The sequence below is a fragment of the Bos mutus genome, chromosome 13 (genome assembly GCF_027580195.1).
Source record: "Bos mutus isolate GX-2022 chromosome 13, NWIPB_WYAK_1.1, whole genome shotgun sequence".
Classification (NCBI taxonomy): Eukaryota; Metazoa; Chordata; class Mammalia; order Artiodactyla; family Bovidae; genus Bos; species Bos mutus.
In genome coordinates this window covers 37,870,983-37,890,113 of record NC_091629.1, presented here as the reverse complement: position 1 = coordinate 37,890,113, position 19,131 = coordinate 37,870,983, and the positions used below count along the sequence as shown (strand labels likewise).

The 19,131-nt window shown below is 44.9% G+C and overlaps 1 protein-coding gene across 3 annotated transcripts in view; it reads right to left on the bottom strand.

Annotated features, from left to right (window-relative positions):
- The window catches only part of LOC102286508 (tyrosine-protein phosphatase non-receptor type substrate 1-like), a 42,024-nt gene that overhangs the window by 8,437 nt on the left and 14,456 nt on the right, over positions 1 to 19,131 (bottom strand). For all 3 annotated transcript variants that reach the window (XM_070381340.1, XM_070381342.1, XM_070381341.1), the window contains exons 3-4: positions 15,597 to 15,953; positions 8,858 to 9,214 (exon numbers count right to left, since the gene is read on the bottom strand). In XM_070381340.1, coding sequence (XP_070237441.1) covers positions 8,858 to 9,214; positions 15,597 to 15,953 — 714 coding nt within the window. The remainder of the gene's footprint in view (positions 1 to 8,857; positions 9,215 to 15,596; positions 15,954 to 19,131) is intronic.

Here is a 19,131-nt window from a genome sequence, read left to right as displayed (position 1 = left end):
GCAGGGTGGCCAGCGGATGAGAGGGGTGGTGTGGCCCCTTCTAGCTCCTCGTCTATGAAAGAGGGCAGCTGGCATTAACCTGCCCAGGCTTCAGTGAGAGTTAAATCAGGTGCTGGAAGTGTTTTTGCTGGGAGTAAAACAAGATGCTTCACAAAACTAAACAAATACATGTCTCTCTTTAACCTGGACTCTATTTATGTTCAGAACTGTCTTTCAGGTAGTTATTCTTCCCACAAAATGCCAATAGGACTAATATATCAACCCCTGAGTTTCAAAGGAAGGGTGCAAACGGGTATCTTTTTGAGTCGGGTTTTTCTCTTGGGTTAGTTTTGAGTTGAAAAGAAAGATCACTGAGTGCTGAGAAACCACAGGTGCTTAGCTTCTTCGCTAAGTCGCTTCAGTCGTGTCCAACTCTGTGCGACCCATAGACGGCAGCCCCCAGGCTCCGCCATCTCTGGGATTCTCCAGGCAAGAACACTGGAGTGGGTTGCCATTTCCTTCTCCAATGCATAAAAGTGAAAAGTGAAAGTGAAGTCGCTCAGTCGTGTCCGACCCTCAGCGACCCCATGGACTGCAGCCTACCAGGCTCCTCCATCCACGGGATTTTCCAGGCAAGAGTATTGGAGTGGGGTGCCATTGCCTTCTCCAGCTTAGCTTCTTAACTGTTATTAAATCCATAGAGACACAGACATAGGCCTACAAGAAACCCAGATTCACACAAATCAGCAAGTCAAATGTGAGAGTCCCTGTAGAGGAGTCCTGCAGGGTGTCTCTCAATTGTTCATTATTACCCAATACCTCCTGTAAAAGTCTGTAGACAGCAAACATTACAGATATTTGCATTTCTAAATATTTAGCTTGCTTCCTAAAACTCATCAAACATTTGAGGACATACATAGCTATATGTTCCTCATATTAGCTGCCTTAATATGTCAAATTGTATAAACTCCAGCATCCTGGACATCCCTAAAGGGATGAGGTACTGTGATCAGTTACTACTTATCCAGAGTTTCCTCAGAGCCTGTTTTGGCCTGATCTCTTGATCACCCTCAGCTCTCTAATCCCCCCCACAGCTCTGAGAGGAAGGCCTGAGTGTGTCCCCATATATAGGACAAAATTCAGGGAGAGTGAAGCTGTTCAAGGACACGTGGCAATTAAGGTCAGAGTTCACCTCACTGCACACAGGACTGATTGACTTTAGTGTCGAAGTTCTTTACCCTTGAGCCTCACTGTTTCTGGACAAAGTGGATACAAGCACCACCTGGTAAGATGAGGATGTATATAAAACACAGAGCTTGGCATATAGTAGGTGCTTAATCAATAACATCCATGATCTTATCATAAAAGAAAAGTGAAAGTGTTAGTCGCTCAGTTGTGTCCGACTCCTTGCGACCCCAGGGACTGTAGCGCTCCAGGCTCCTCTGTCTATGAGATTCTCCAGGCAAGAATACTGGACTGGGTTGCCATTTCCTTCTTCAGGGGATCTTCCTGACCCAGGGATTCAACCCAGGTCTCCGGCATTGCGGACACATTCTTTACCATCTAAGCCACCAGAGATGCCCTTGTTATCATAAGATATGGTCATTCTAGTTCTGAAACTACGTATTTATTTTTTAGGCAGTAAGAAGCCAAAACAAAGGCACAATTGAAGCACCAAGGAGAGTCATATTCTGCTCCAAACAGCTGCCGTGCAAAAAATCGACATTAAAAAAATAGTAGAAACACCAAATTATGAATCTGTCCCCAATTATAAAAATAATCCCATCAGAAATAAGTTTGGGGAATTAGCTTTCAAAACACACAAGAGACCACAGGCATTTTCCTGCAGATTAGCTCTTTATAGAACCTGGAAGCATTCTGAAAGGAGACAGGACAGATTTCATCAGTGTCACTGTGGTTGTTGAGGCCAGAGGGCTCCAGGCTGAGAAGGGAGTGTTTGCAGGGATTCCAATGCCTGTTTAGGCACACAGGTGTTTAAAGATGGGATGGTTTCCCCAGTGATGAAGCTCTGGTCTGAACAGGATGGTCTGAGTGAGTAGGAAGGCCCTCTCAACCCAGGTGAGCTCTGTTGGGGTGTGGGTGTCCTCGCCACTCCACTCAGGCTGAGTTTCTTGGGCCTTCTAAGATCTGTCACCATCACAGTTTATTCTGAAGCACTCACATCTGGGAGAGCTGTTCTTATAACCCAGGCACAACAGGGGACTGACCTCTATCAGGGAAAAACCACAGCCTTCCCTCTCGGTGACCTCGAGAACACACAGCTCAGGCTCCTCTGCCCTAGCTGGGCACCAGCATCCTCCACAGGAGTTAAGACACTCAGCTGTCCAGGCCATGTCTGTGCACTTAAATCAGAATTTATAGGGTACAGCCAGGGTCCTGGGATCTTGCCACCATCTTCCAGGTGATTCCAATGAGCAGCTGAGGTTGAAAGGCACCCAGCTCCACAGTAACTCAGTTGTACTCAGTCCTGGAGGGAAAGTGACTCTGTCTGAGGTCTTCTGGCTCCAACACATCAGGGCTTATGTTAGTGGAATATGTATCACATGCCAGGGTCTGCTCTAAGCTCTTGACATGTGTCCCTCATTCAGTCCTTTCAGCTGCTCTGTGAGGACGGGGCTGTCCCTGAGGGATGAGGACACTTAGGCCCAGAGTGGGGAGAGATTCGGCAGAGGTCCCAGCGCTGGGATGGGGCAGAGTTGGGATGAGTTCCCAGGCAGGTGTTTGGCCCAGGCTCTCAGACACTGCACTGAGCTCAGGAACACCCTAACCGCCACCCCCGCCCCAATCCAGAGCTTCCTAGGCCCTCTCCAGTCAATCACAGACCCCTGAAAGTTGTGTGATCACCATCATTTCGTAGATGGGGAAACTGAGGACAAGAGGGAACTGAGACATGCCCAGGACCCCACAGCCTGGGAGGCCAGCACCATCGCTCCCTGAGGGGCTCTCCTTTCACCAGGTCATTCTGCCCTCAGGACACTCTGCAAAGGTTGTGTGATCATCCTCTTTCTACAGGTGAGGAAGGGGGGTGCCCAGTACAGGGAACTGTGCTGGTAATTTGGACAGAGCTCCTCAAATCCTTCCTGAAAGACATGATGACCACCATCATGCAGATGAGGAAACTGAGGCTGAGAGAAATGAAGGGACTGTCTCCTCTCACCCTCTGACTGTGTCCTGGTGTTTCCTGTCAAGTCTAAGCTTTCAGGTCCATCAGCAGAGCAAGTGCCCACCTTCAGGAGCCTCCACACTGACCACCAACCTCTCTTTTGCCTCAGATTCTTGACTCCAACAACTACAGGGAGGAGTAGCCTCTGAGGGCCCGGCCCTGGGGACATTGGAACAACAAGGGAAGACGTGGGCTCCCGACGCCTGAGTCTAGAACAGGAACTCTCGCTCACACGGGGCCCCACCACCCTCTAGGGGACACCTCCCCCTCCTCATTCTCAGTCCACAGAACCAGGAGTGGGCACAACCTGGTGCTGCTGGGGTCACAGCGGCCCCTCTGGGCTCTGTCCACACCACCCTTCCCGGACCTGCTCCTCAGGGGCCTGGTGAAGGGGCAACATCATAACAATGGGGAGAAAATCTCCTGATGCTTTTAAGAGTGTTGAAAAAAGCTAATTCCCCAAACTTATTTCTGTGTCATTGTGGAACTTTTCAGCACATCATGTGACACTGAATGATCTGTCTCATCTGGGTTGTAAAACTGGACTTACCTCCCTTACAGGGCCTTTTAAAATGTTTATCTCTAAAGAAAAGAATGAAATAAGATTTTAGAGGACAGGGCTGGAGTCTGCTCAACACTTTGATAAGCACAGTGGGGTGTGCAGAGAACAGGGCTGTGTGACCTTGAGTGCCTGGGATTCGATCTTGGCTCCTCTACCTGTTCACAAATCAGATCCCCTCTCTGAGCCTGAGAGTCCTCATCTGTAAAAGTGGTAAACAGACAACCTTTCCTTCTGAACACTGTTTATAATGAGTAAATGCCTAAGGAGGATTCACCATCTGACAGGCGGCAGCTCCTCTCCCCTCCCTTCTTTCTCATCCAGGGGATCATCTTGCAGGCGGCCTGAGGAAGAGGATGAACAGCCCTGGGAGCCAGCAGATCTGAGAGGTGGGGGAGCCACTTACTAGCTGTATTGAGACTGAGCAGGGGACCCACCATCTGGGAAGTTTAATAATATCTGAGAAATCAGGAAAAACACCTTCCGTGCTGACATCTAGACATTTAGGGAGATTATTTGCTACCAAGACTAGGAAGAAAATCAGGCAATATCATCACACAAATTAAAATCCACATACTGTCTGAATTAGCAATGCCACTTCCAGTGGGTATTTCCCCTCTGAGCAGAGTGACACTTGGAAAGCTTATCCACCTTAGCACTGTTTCAGTAGCCCAAGGTTGGGAACAACTTAGTCTCCATCAACAGGAGATTGGGAGATAAATGATGCTGTCTCCATATGCTGAGTGTTAAGTAGCTGTTGAAAACCAGGGCAGCTCTAGGGGCTGATGTGGAATGAGGGATTTGGGATCATGCGGGTGAAAGTAGGGAGAGTTTTCCAGTCACCTCAGGCTCAGGTTCTGAATGTGAGGGACCTTCTGGACCTTTGGGAAAGCAATGAAAGGAGCCTGTTCCATGGTTAATTCAAGGAGATTTTGGGTGGTGGTGGTTTACTCAGTAAGTCGTGTCTGACTCTTGTGACTCGATGGACTATAGCCTGCTGGACTTCTCTGTCCATAGTTTCTCCAGGCAAGAATACTGGAGTGGGTTGCCATTTCCTTCTCCAGGGGATCTTCCTGACCCAGGAATTGAATCTGGATCTCCTGCATTGCAGGCAGATTCTTTATCGACTGAGCTCTGAGGGAAGCCCAAGGAGTTTTTATTCTGCAACTTCTATGTGCCAGGCCCTTCCAGAAAACTAGTTCCAATGCCAGTGAAGGAAGGAGCCTTGCCTGGAGTCAGATGGAGTTCCTTTTTTTTTTTAATGGAAAAGAAAAAAATATATAAACATAGTGAGACATATTAACATTTATCTGAGAATATTTTATCAAATGCAGAAAAAATAAGAATAGGAATATCTTGATGTTATTAATAATTTAAATATAATTGAATTATATTTAATTAGTTTATATTAATCATATCCTATACAATATATATCAGGTGGGCCTTAGAAAGCATGACTACGAATAAGCTAGTGGAGGTGATAGAATTTCAGTTGAGCTATTCCAAATCCTGAAAGATGGTGCTGTGAAAGTGCTGCACTCAATATGCCAGCAAATGTGGAAAACTCAGCAGTGGCCACAGGACTGGAAAAGGTCAGTTTTCATTTCAGTCCCTCAGAAAGGCAATGCCAAAGAATGCTCAAACTACCAAACAATTGTACTCATCTCACACGCTAGTAAAGTAATGCTCAAAATTCTTCAAGCCAGGCTTCAGCAATATGTGAACCATGAACTTCCTGATGTTCAAGCTGGTTTTAGAAAAGGCAGAGGAACCAGAGATCAAATTGCCAACATCTGCTGGATCATGGAAAAAGCAAGAGAGTTCCAGAAAAACATCTATTTCTGCTTTATTGACTATGCCAAAGCCTTTGACTGTGTGGATCACAAGAAACTGTGGAAAATTCTGAAAGAGATGGGAATACCAGACCACCTGATGTGCCTCTTGAGAAATTTGTATGCAGGTCAGGAAGCAAAAGTTTGAACTGGACATGGAACAACAGACTTGTTCCAAATAGGAAAAGGAGTACGTCAAGGCTGTATATTGTCACCCTGTTTATTTAACTTATATGCAGAGTACATCATGAGAAACGCTGGACTGGAAGAAACACAATCTGGAATCAAGATTGCCGGGAGAAATATTAATAACCTCAGATATGCAGATGATACCACCCTTATGGCAGAAAGTGAAGAGGAACTAAAAAGCCTCTTGATGAAAGTGAAAGTGGAGAGTGAAAAAGTTGGCTTAAAGCTCAACATTCAGAAAACGAAGATCATGGTATCCAGTCCCATCACTTCATGGGAAATAGATGGGGAAACAGTGGAAACAGTGTCAGACTTTATTTTTCTGGGCTCCAAAGTCACTGCAGATGGTGACTGAAGCCATGAAATTAAAAGACGCTTACTCCTTGGAAGGAAAGTTATGACCAACCTAGATAGCATATTCAAAAGCAGAGACATTATTTTGCCAACAAATGTTCATCTAGTCAAGGCTATGGTTTTTCCTGTGGTCATGTATGGATGTGAGAGTTGGACTGTGAAGAAAGCTGAGCACCAAAGAATTGATGCTTTTGAACTGTGGTGTTGGAGAAGACTCTTGAGAGTCCCTTGGACTGCAAGGAGATCCAACCAGTCCATTCTGAAGGGGATCAGCCCTGGGATTTCTTTTCTTTTTTTTTTTTTAGGTACATAACTCCCATTTTTAATAAAAGGTGTGCAAATTAAAACTTGGAAGGGTTTTTAAAAACTTCCTTGAAGTGACTCAATAAGTACTTGGAAGATGTGGAATACAGACTGAGCAGAATGAACCCTTTGTCAAAGCTGCCATACTCTAAGTCCTCTAAAATAAGAGGAAAAGAAGATAGCAGGTAAATTAGAAAAGGTAATTTGCAGATAATTTGAGATTACTTGGATGTCAGGCTAAAAAGTTGTTTTCTTTCAGCAACAGAGTTTTCATGCTGTCTATGCGGTCGAACAGAGTCGGACACAACTGAAGTGACTTAGCAGCAGTGGCAGCAGCAGCAATGTTTCCTTTGGTTATTCAGTTCAGTTCAGTCGCTCAGTCACGTCCGACTCTTTTCGATCCCATGAATTGCAGCACGCCATGCCTTCCTGTCCATCACCAACTCCTGGCGTTCGCTCAAACTCGTGTCCATCGAGTCTGTGATGGGAAGGAATGATGCTAAAGCTGAAACCCCAGTACTTTGGCCACCTCGTGCGAAGAGTTGACTCATTGAAAAAGACTCTGATGCTGGGAAGGATTGGGGGCAGGAGAAGAAGGGGACGACAGAGGATGAGATGGCTGGATGGCATCACTGACTTGATGGACGTGAGTCTGAGTGAACTCTGGGAGTTGGTGATGGACAGGGAGGCCTGGCGTGCTGCAATTCATGGGGTCGCAAAGAGTCGGACACGACTGAGCGACTGATCTGATCTGACACAATATATTTAAAATTCTGTATCTCATACGTTGTTGTTAGATGTCCACAGGACATTTAAAAAAACTGGCAAAAAGATAAACATTACTAAATCTCAAAAAGTAGAATTATTTTGTGTGTGTGTGATTCAGTTATACATATATACATATGTTATTTTTGAAATTATTTTCCGTTATAAATTATTACAAGATATTGACTATAGTTCCCTGTTCTATATAGTGAACGTTTGTTGCTTATTACATATCTATATTTTTAAACTAGATATCTAGTATTCTATTAATACTAAGTCAAACAAGTAGAATCAAAATTTTTTAGTTAGGTAGAAATTCATAAGTTTTCTAAAATATATATGTTATACATAATTTATATGTATGTATACAAAAGGTTTTCTACTACACTTGATAAAGGTTTGAGAAATGAACATCAACAAAAAGAAGAGATGGAGAAACTGGAAAACATAAACTAAATGAAATGGGAGCACTGAATATGAAATAGAAAAAGTGAAATAGACTAGATAAAAGTCACAGACCCTCATATAGTCCAGTTGTTTTTAAATATGGCTGCTCATTAGAAACATATTGGAACTCTGGCCAAAAAAAAAAAAAAAAAAAATCAATACCCTGGTATTTGTATTTGTATTCTGCAACTTCTATGCTCTAGGCTCTTCCATTAAACAAGTTCCAATACTGCTGCAGGAAGGAGATTGGCCTTGAATCAGATTGGGTTCTTGATGGATCCTTTCACTGACTATGTGACTGTGGTCTGGGCCCCCGTCATCTCTTGGCCTCAGGGCCCCATCTGTACATAGGAGGTTGGGAGGATGATGCCTAAGGCCCATCCTGTGCTGAGAGTCAAGGATTCAGGGCCTTTGGCAGAAAAATCTAAATGAGCACCTTTGCTGCCTCAGTGGCACTGCTCCTAAGTCACCCACATGGAGAACTGCTTCCCTGAGGAGGGACATTCTGAGATGAACCAGCTCTGCTGGGAGCCTTTAGTGACTGTGTGAGTCAATCCCTGAATGACAGAAGGAAACACCCAACCTCTCGGCATTGTCTCCAAGCAGGGCCGTAAGAAGAAACACTGAAACAGCATCTCTTAGAATTTATTCCCAGTTTAGTAAGTTCTGAATAGGAAATAAAGAATAACACATCTCCCCTCCCTGCCCTCGATGGACTTCTCCTCTTTGGGAGGAAGAGAACATAAGCTTCATGGGAAAAGAGCCCTCCCCTTCTTTGTTCAAGAGCCCTCACCTGCTTTGTTCACTGCTGCTTCCACAGCATCCAGGGCAGGGCCTGGCACACAGTAGGTGCTCAATAAGTGCTGAATAAAGAGAAGACTCAGCCACACTGAGGGTGCACTCTCCAGAGATAAGAAGTGAGGCCTGGCCTGTCAAGGAGCAAGTCACTCAGACTTTCATTCCCTTTATCCCTGGAATCAAAGGACTGAATGTGATGGAAAAGACAAGGACTGTGGAACCAGGTAGATGGGGGATCCAGACTTTTCCCACATTTACCAGCTGTGGGGCCTGGAGCAAATAGCACAACCGTCATGGCCTCAAATACTCTGATTTGTAGAAGGGAGGAAAATCAGATCATGTCCAGATCACTGTTGTACCAGATTGCTTTTTTTGCTCAAAGAGTGAAGGGCATTCTTGTTGACATGTCAGAGACCAGGGGATGAAGGACCCCCAGGCCATACTTACCACTCACAGTGAGATGAGTGCCTGGTCCAGACTTAAACTCCACGTCACCACGTTCTCCTCTCCGGAACTTCACACAGTAGTAGACACCAGTGTCTGCTGGGGTGATGTTACTGATGCGGATGGAAAAGTCCATGTTGTTTCTCTTTGTGGTATCTACAACATTTGTTACTCTGGGGGAGACATCTCCTTTTTGACTGTAGATTAACTCCTGACCTGGCCCAGTTCCCCTGAACCACCTGATGGGCCCCACAGGGCTCAGGGAGGTCACGGTGCAGTGCAGAGTGGCCGTCTCTCCTGCTGTAACTGACACTGACCTCTCAGGCTGAATCACCTGCAGCTCCCCCTTACCTGCCGCTCCTGGAGGAAAACACAAAGCAGTTATTTATTCATCCTCATGTGATCCTGTACACTTTCTTACATGTTTATCAACGATCAAGATCAGCTTTCATTGTCTGAATGCACCGTGAATGGGCCTTAAACTCAGCACACTGCATGTGCATTGCATGTAGCTTGCACAACGAGCCTGTAATGTAAGACAATAATACAAGAAAGGAACTGAGTCAAAGAGTCGGACACGACTGAGCAACTGAACTGAACTGAACATGACCTCTTAGATCACTGAGTTATGAGGAGAAGTGATGCATGTATTTTGTATGTTATTCATTAAGCTGCAAATACCTTTATAGACCAACTTCACTCCTCCCCAGGGATCCACATACTCATGAAGCAATTTGCTCCAACAACCTGTATACTTGAGTGACAGTGATATTCAGATATTCACAATGAACATTTAGTTTATGAAGAAAGTAAAACATTGTTTCAACTCCCTGGGATTTTTTCCAAAGGCACACAATGACATATGTTATATTAGTTACCTAAGGAAGCTGCAATAAATTAACAAAAACTTAGTGACTTAATGATAGTTTTATTGTCTTATAATTCTGGATGTGAAAGGACGAAAAGCAGTATTACTGGACTAAAATCAAGGAGTCAACTGGGCTACATTTCTCCAGACGCTCTTATCATCGCCTCTGCAAATTTTTGACACTGTCTACATTCTTCTCAAGGTTTCTATCTTCTTATGACTCCAGTTGTGCTTCCATTGTCACCTGTATTCTAACTTTGGATTTCCTGCCTCTTCTTATAAGATTATATTGGGCTCCCATTTATAAGCAAGCATATTCTCCCATAGCAAGAGCCTTAATCACTTTTGCAAATGCTTTTTTCCATGTAAAGTAAAACATTCACTAGTGAGTGTTAGGACATGGATCTCTTTGGGGGGCTACATTTTGTTTACTTAATCTATAACTTGCTTTAATCGAAGTGTATTGGTTTACAATGCTGTATTAATTTTGCAGCACAAAATGTGACTCAGTTATACATATACATTTGAAATATATTCTTTTCTGTTATTGTTTATCCCAGGATACTGAATATAGTTGTGTGTGCTGTACAGTAGGACCTTGTTCTTTATCCTTTCTATATATAATAGCTTCAGTTCAGGTCAGTTCAGTCGCTCAGTCGTGTCCGGCTCTTTTCGACCCCATGAATCGCAGCACGCCAGACCTCCCTGTCCATCACCAACTCCCGGAGTTCACTCAGACTCACGTCCATCGTATAGCTTACCTAACCCCTACATCATTTACCTTGACAACTGCAACTCTGTTCTCTATGTCCTTGAGTCTGTTTCTGTTTCATAGGTAGGTACATTTGTGTGTCTCTCTCTTTTTCTTTTTTTAGGCCACATCGTGTACCTTGAGGTTCTTTGGTACCCTGCTGCTGCTAAGTCACTTCAGTCGTGTCCGACTTTGTGTGACTCCATAGACATCAGCCCACCAGGCTCTCCTGCCCCTGGGATTCTCCAGGAAAGAACACTGGAGTGGGTTGCCATTTCCTTCTCCAATGCATGAAAGTGAAAAAGTGAAAGTGAAGTCGCTCAGTCATGTCCGATTCTTAGCGACCCCATGGACTGCAGCCCACCAGGCTCCTCCATCCATGGGATTTTCCAGGCATGAGTGCCGGAGTGGGTGCCATTGCCTTCTCCACTTTGGTCCCCTACCAGGAATCAATCCCAGACCCCTGCAATGGAATTATGAAATCCTAACCATTGACCATCAGGCAATTCCCTGAGTCATTTTTTGGATTCCACATACAAGTGATATCATATGGTTTTTGTCTTTCTTGTTCTGACTTACTTCACTTAGTATGATAATCACTAGTTTATCTATGCTGTTGCAAATGGCATTATTCTTCATTTTTTACAGCTGAGTAGTATCCCATTGTGTGGATAAAGAAATGGCAATCCACTCCAGTATTCTTGCCTGGAGAATCCCAGGGATGGAGGAGCCTGGTGGGCTGCCGTCTATGGGGTTGCACAGAGTCGGACACAACTGAAGCGACTTAAGCAGCAGCAGCAGCAGTATTCCATTGTATATATGTTCCACATCTTTTCATTCATTCATCTATTGATGGACATGTACTTTGTTTCCTTGTCTTAGCCATTGTGAATAGTACTGCTATGAACATAAGGATGTATGTGTCTTTTTGGAGAAAAAGATATATGCCCTGGGGTTGGATTTCTGGTTCATATGATAATTTTAGTTTTATGAGGAACTTCCGTAATATTTTCCATAGTGGTCACATCAGTTTACATTCACACCAGTAGTATAGGCGGGCTCCCCTTTTCTCCACATCCTCACTAGCATTTGTTATTTGTACAACTTAAAAAATACATATTTATTTTAAATGGAGGATAATTGCTTTACAATATTGTGATGGTTTTGCTATACATCGATATGAGTCGTACAAATTTTAATGATGGCCATTCTGACCAGTGTGAAGTGGTGCCTCACTGTAGTTTTAATTTGCATTTCTCTAATAATTAGTAATGTTGAGCATCTTTTCATGTGCCTCAGTCATTTGTATTTCTTCTTTGGAAAAATGTCTACTTAGGTCTTCTGCCCATTTTTCAATTGGGTTGTTTGCTTTTTGTTATTTTTGAGTTGTATGAGCTGTTGTATATTTTGGAAATAAAGCCCTTGTCAGCTGCATCATTTAAAAATATTTTCTCCCTTTCTGTAGATTGTTTTTTCATTTTGTTTATGGTTTATGGAGGTCCTCTGTCTTTGGCACATCAGAGCCCACATTAATGGAACATGTATCACATGCCCGGCTCTGCTCTAAGCTCTTGACATGCGTCCCTTACTCAGTCCCTGCAGCTGTTCTGTGAGGGCGGGGCCATCACTGAAGGAAGAGGACACTGAGCGCCAACTTGGGAGGGACTCGTCAGAGGTCCCAGAGTTGGAATAGGAGCCCAGGCAGGGGCGCGGCTCAGGCTCTCAACTGCTGTGCACTGAGCTCAGGGACACCCTAACCCACTCCATCCAGGGCTTCTTAGCCCTCTCCAGTCATCACAGACTCCTGAAAGGTAGTGTGATTACCACCATTTCACAGATGGGGAAACTGAGGACTAGAGGCTCTGTGAGGACCACACGGCCTGGAAGGTCAGCCCCATTGCTCCCTGAGGGGCCGCCCTGTCACCAGGCCATGTGCCCTCAGTACATTCTGCAAACATTACAGGTGAGGAATGGGGACACAGGGAATTGGGTCACAGCCTTGAAATAATACCCCAGTCTGGGTGTCTCTACTCCGTGCTGGTGATTTAGACAGAGCACCTCAAATACTTCCAACTCTCCTGAAAGGAGACAGTGATGATCACTATTTTACAGAAGAGAAAACTGAGGCTGAAAGAAATGAAGGGACTACGTCTTCACCCTTCCCTCCACTATGTCCCAATATTTCCTGTCAGCTCCAAGCTTTCATTTCCATCAGCAGAACAAGCACCCACCCTCAGAACCCCCCACAACAACCACCACTTTCCCCTTTTCTCTCAGATTCTTGACTTCAAGTGACTACAGGGGCGTGGCCTCTGAGGGCCCAGGCATAGAGACTCCCGAGCCGCAAGGGCAGACACAAGCCCCTGACACCTGAGTCTAGAACAGGGACTCTTGCTCACGTGGGGACCCACCACCCTCTAGGAACACCTCCCCTCCTCATCCTCAGTCTGCAGAGCCAGGAATGGGCGTGCCCAGTGCTGCTGGGGTTGCAGTGGCCCCTCTGGGCTCTGTCCACACCAACCTTTCCAGACCTGCTCCATAGGAGCCTAGTGAAGGGGCAACATCACAACAAAGGAGGAAATCTCCTGATGCTGCTAAGTGTGCTGAGTGCTGCCATTTAGAAGAGGTTCCGCCCATCCCATCAAGAGACACTGCAGTATCTGTCTGGTCCAGGTTGTAAAGCTAAACTTACCTTCCACAGTGGACTTCTCTTTAGTGCCACTGCTGAAGAACAGAACAATACAAGGATTTCAGAGGACAGAGTTGGAGATTTCCACCCCCACTGTGCAGAGAGCAGGGCTGTGAGTCAAAGTGCCTGGGGTTCAATCCTGGCTCCCTTACATGCTCACTAAACAAGTCCCCTTTCTGAGCATCAGTGTCCTCATCCGACACTCTTCTTTCTGAACACTGGTTATAAGGAGTAAATGTCATGAGAAAGGTTCAGTATCTGAGAAGCTGATGCTCTCTGGCCCCCTCACCTCCCTCCTTTCTCATCCAGGGAATCATCTGGGCAGGCAGCCTGGAGAAGAGGATGATCCACCTTCCGGGAAGCCGCAGATCTGAGTGGCGGTGGAACCACTTACTACTTGTGACCGAGGTTGAGCAAGGGACCCACCATCTAGGAAGCTAAGTAATAGCTGCAGATCAGGAAAAAACCACCTTCCTTGCTGATGTCTGGAGGTTGAGGAGGCTCAGTGGCTACCATGACTAAGAGGGAAATTTAGCAATATCCACTCAAATTATCATACACGTATCCTTAGTCACCTACAAATTGACACTTGCTTTCTATCTTTACAAGGGTTAAACTATGAGCCACTGTAGCTGCTGACCTTCAACACCTCCTGAAAGAAGATCAGAAAGGAGGCACTCTGTGATCTGGACAAATCTGGCAGAACAGGCCTTCAGATCCTTAGATATTTTCTGGAGATGATTTTATGAGCTCAGTTCTTGCATCTCCTCATATCTAGAAAAGCATCAAAATCTTTCATGGTGACATCTGTTCCTTGTGACTAGCATAAACCTTCTGCAAAACGCGTGTGCTTGATTGCATGTACTCCCTTCACCAAAAGCACATATATATTGCCCCCACCCCCCAACTTCTTTGGAGCAATCTCTCAGAGCTACCTGAAATGCTGTCTCCCAGGCTATAGTCCTCTTTTTGCTCCAAATAAAACTAAACCCACAACTCTCACATTGTACATTTTTTTTCAGTCGACAGCTGCAACCTAGCAAAGCCACTTCCAGTGGTTACCTCCCCTTTGAGGAGAGTGACAGACGAAAAATTATCGACCTCAGCACTGTTTCAGTAGCCCAAGGTTAGGAACAACTTAGTGTCCATCAACAGGAAACTGTAAGATGAATGATGCTGTCTCCATATGCTGAGAGTTAGGTAGCTGTTGGAAAACAGGGCAGCTCTAGGTGCTCATATGGAATGAGGGATTTGGAATCATGTGGCTGAAAGTAAGGAGTGGTTTCCAGTCACATCAGGCTCAGGATCTGAATGTGGGGGGCCTTCAGAAACTTTGGGAAAACCATGAAAAGAGCTTATTCCATGATTAATTCAAGGAATTTTTATTCTTCAAATCCTATGTGCCAGGTTCTTCCATGAATTGAGTTCCAGTGCCAGTGCAGGAAGAAGACTCGCTTTGAAATAGATTGGGTTCTGGAAGGATCCCCTCACTGACCATGTGACTGTGGTCAGGGCCCCTATATCTCTTGCTCTCAGGCCCCCATGTGTACCTGGGAGGTTGGGAGGATGGTGTCTAAAGGTCCTTCCTCTGCTGACAGCCCAGGATCCAAGTTTTGGTCAGAACACTCTAAATGATCACCGTTGCTACCTCAGTGGGGCTGCTCCTAAGTCACCCACATGAACCTCTTCCCTGGGGAGGGACATTCTGAGATGACCCAGCTCTGCTGGGAGCCTTCAGTGACTGTGTGAGTCAATCCCTGAATCACAGGAGGGTCTTCTTAAAGATTCCCAGAAACACCCAACCTCTAGGCATCTCCTCCAAGCAGGGCCATCAGAATAAACACTGAAACTGCATTTCTTAGAATTTCTTCCAGTTTAGAAATTCTGAATAGGAAATAAAAAATAACACATCTCCTCCTTGCCCTGGATGGATCTCTCTTCTTTCAGAGGAAAGAGAACATAAGCTTCATGGAATAAGAGCCCTTTTCTGCTTTGTTCACTGCTGCTTCCACAGCATCTGGGCAGGGCCTGGCTCACAGGAGGTGTTCAGTAAGTGCTGAATAAAGAGAAGACTCAGCCACACTGAGGTGAGCATTCCAGGAGATAAGAAGTGAGGCTTGGACAGTTGTCGGGCAAGTCACTCAGACATTCATCTCTTTTATCCCTGGAATCAAAGGGCTGAATGGAGTGAAAAAGACAACGGCTGTGGAACCAGGCAGACTGGGGACTCAGACTTTTCCCACATTTACCAGCCATGGGGCCTGGAGAAATAAAACGGTCATGGCCTCAAATACTCTGATTTGTAGAAGAGAGTAAAATCAGATCATGTCCAGATCACTGTTGTACCAGATTCCTTTTTTTGCTCAAAGAGTGAAGGGCATTCTTGTTGACTTGTCAGAGACTGGGAGATGAAGGACACCCTGGCCATACTCACCACTCACAGTGAGATGAGTGCCTGGTCCAGACTTAAACTCCACGTCACCACGTTCTCCTTTCCGGAACTTCACACAGTAGTAGACACCAGTGTCTGCTGGGGTGATGTTACTGATGCGGATGGAATAGTCCATGTTGTTTCTCTTTGTGGTATCTACAACATTTGTTACTCTGGGGAAGGGGAATTCTTTTTGACTGTAGATTAACTCCCGACCTGGCCCAGTTCCCCTGAACCACTTGATGGGCCCCACGGGGCTCAGAGAAGTCATGGTGCAGTGCAGAGTGGCCGTCTCTCCTGCTGTAACAGACACTGACCTCTCAGGCTGAATCACCTGCAGCTCCCCGTCACCTGCCGCTCCTGGAGGAAAACACAAAGCAGTTATTTATTCATCCTTATGTGATCCTGTATGTTTTCTTACATGTTTATCAACGATCAAGAACAGCTTTCATTGTCTGAATGCACCATGAATGGGCCTTAAACTCAGCACACCGCATGTACATTGCATGAAGCTTGCACTATGAGCCTGTAATGTAAGACACTAATACAAGAGAGGAACTGAGTCACGGAGGTCAGTGATGTGGCAGAGACTGGGACTGAGTACTTGAGCCCTCTCTGGAAGTGTCATGATCGACCCCATATTCCTGGGTGTTCACTGTGTCCTCAGGGAGTGCTGCACTTCTGTCCTTTGCATTAGGTGGGACCACATGACCTCTTATTTGGGCTCCAAAATCACTGTGGATGGTGATTGCAGCCATGAAATTAAAAGACACTTGCTCCTTGGAAGGAAAGTTATGACCAACCTAGAGAGCATATTTAAAAGCAGAGACATTACTTTGCCAACAAAGGTCTGTCTAGTCAAGGCTACGGTTTTTCCAGTAGTCATGTATGGATGCGAGAGTTGGACTATAAAGAAAGCTGAGTGCTGAAGAATTGATGCTTCTGAACTGTGGTGTTGGAGAAGACTCTTGTGAGTCCCTTGGACTGCAAGGAGATCCAACCAGTCCATCCTAAAAGAGATCAGTCCTGGGTGTTCATTGGAGGGACTGATGTTGAAGCTGAAACTCCAATACTTTGGCCACCTGATGTGGAGAGCTGACTCATTTGAAAAGACTCTGATGCTGGGAAGATTGAGGGCAGGAAGAGAAGGGGACAGCAGAGGATGAGATGATTGGATGGCATCACTGACACAATGGACATGGGTTTGGGTAGACTCCGGGAGTTGGTGATGGACAGGGAGGCCTGGTGTGCTGCAGTTCATGGAGTCTCAAAGAGTCGGACACGACTGAGCAACTGAACTGAACTGAACATGACCTCTTAGATCACTGAGTTATGAGAAGTGACGCATGTATTTTGTATGTTATTCATTAAGCTGCAAATACCTTTATAGACCAACTTCACTCCTCCCCAGGGATCCACATACTCATGAAGCAATTTGCTCCAACAACCTGTATACTTGAGTGACAGTGATATTCAGATATTCACAATGAACATTTAGTTTATGAAGAAAGTAAAACATTGTTTCAACTCCCTGGGATTTTTTCCAAAGGCACACAACACAGTTATATTATAACTGTGTCACAATGACATATACCTATATTAGTTACCTGCAAGCTGCAATAAATTAACAAAAATTTAGTGACTTAATGATAGTTTTATTGTCTTATAATTCTGGATGTGAAAGGACGAAAAGCAGTATTACTGGACTAAAATCAAGGAGTCAACTGGGCTACATTTCTCCAGATGCTCTTATCATCGCCTCTGCACATTTTTGACACTGTCTACATTCTTCTCAGGGTTTCTATCTTCTTATGACTCCAGTTGTGCTTCCATTGTCACCTGTATGCTAACTTTGGATTTCCTGCCTCTTCTTATAAGATTATATTGGGCTCCCATGTATAAGCAAGCATATTCTCCCATAGCAAGAGCCTTAATCACTTTTGCAAATGTTTTTTTCCATGTAAAGTAAAACATTCACTAGTGAGTGTTAGGACATGGATCTCTTTGGGGGGCTACATTTTGTTTACTTAATCTATAACTTGCTTTAATCGAAGTGTATTGGTTTACAATGCTGTATTAATTTTGCAGCACAAAATGTGACTCAGTTATACATATACATTTGAAATATATTCTTTTCTGTTATTGTTTATCCCAGGATATTGAATATAGTTCTGTGTGCTGTACAGTAGGACCTTGTTCTTTATCCTTTCTATATATAATAGCTTCAGTTCAGGTCAGTTCAGTCGCTCAGTCGTGTCCGACTCTTTGCGACCCCATGAATCGCAGCACGCCAGGCCTCCCTGTCCATCACCAACTCCCGGAGTTCACTCAGACTCACGTCCATCGAATAGCTTACCTAACCCCTACCCCATTTACCTTGACAACTGCAACTCTGTTCTCTATGTCCTTGAGTCTGTTTCTGTTTCATAGGTAGGTACATTTGTGTGTCTCTCTCTTTTTCTTTTTTTAGGCCACATCGTGTACCTTGAGGTTCTTTGGTCCCCTGCTGCTGCTAAGTCGCTTCAGTCGTGTCCGACTCTGTGTGACCCCATAGACATCAGCCCACCAGGCTCTCCTGCCCCTGGGATTCTCCAGGCAAGAACACTGGAGTGGGTTGCCATTTCCTTCTCCAATGCATGAAAGTGAAAAAGTGAAAGGGAAGTCGCTCAGTCGTGTCCGACTCTTAGCGACCCCATGGACTGCAGCCCACCAGGCTCCTCCATCCATGGGATTTTCCAGGCATGAGTGCCGGAGTGGGGTGCCATTGCCTTCTCCACTTTGGTCCCCTACCAGGAATCAATCCCAGGCCCCTGCAATGGAATTATGAAATCCTAACCATTGACCATCAGGCAATTCCCTGAGTCATTTTTTGGATTCCACATACAAGTGATATCATATGGTTTTTGTCTTTCTTGTTCTGACTTACTTCACTTAGTATGATAATCACTAGTTTATCTATGCTGTTGCAAATGGCATTATTCTTCATTTTTTACAGCTGAGTAGTATCCCATTGTGTGGATAAGGAAATGGCAACCCACTCCAGTACTCTTGCCTGGAGAATCCCAGGGATGGAGGAGCCTGGTGGGCTGCCGTCTATGGGGTTGCACAGAGTCCGACACGACTGAAGCGACTTAAGCAGCAGCAGCAGCAGCAGTATTCCATTGTATATATGTTCCACATCTTTTCATTCATTCATCTATTGATGGACATGTACTTTGTTTCCTTGTCTTAGCCATTGTGAATAGTACTGCTATGAACATAAGGATGTATGTATCTTTTTGGAGAAAAAGATATATGCCCTGGGGTTGGATTTCTGGTTCATATGATAATTTTAGTTTTATGAGGAACTTCCGTAATATTTTCCATAGTGGTCACATCAGTTTACATTCACACCAATAGTATAGGCGGGCTCCCCTTTTCTCCAATCCTCGCTAGCATTTGTTATTTGTACAACTTAAAAAATACATATTTATTTTAAATGGAGGATAATTGCTTTACAATATTGTGATGGTTTTGCTATACATCGATATGAGTCGTA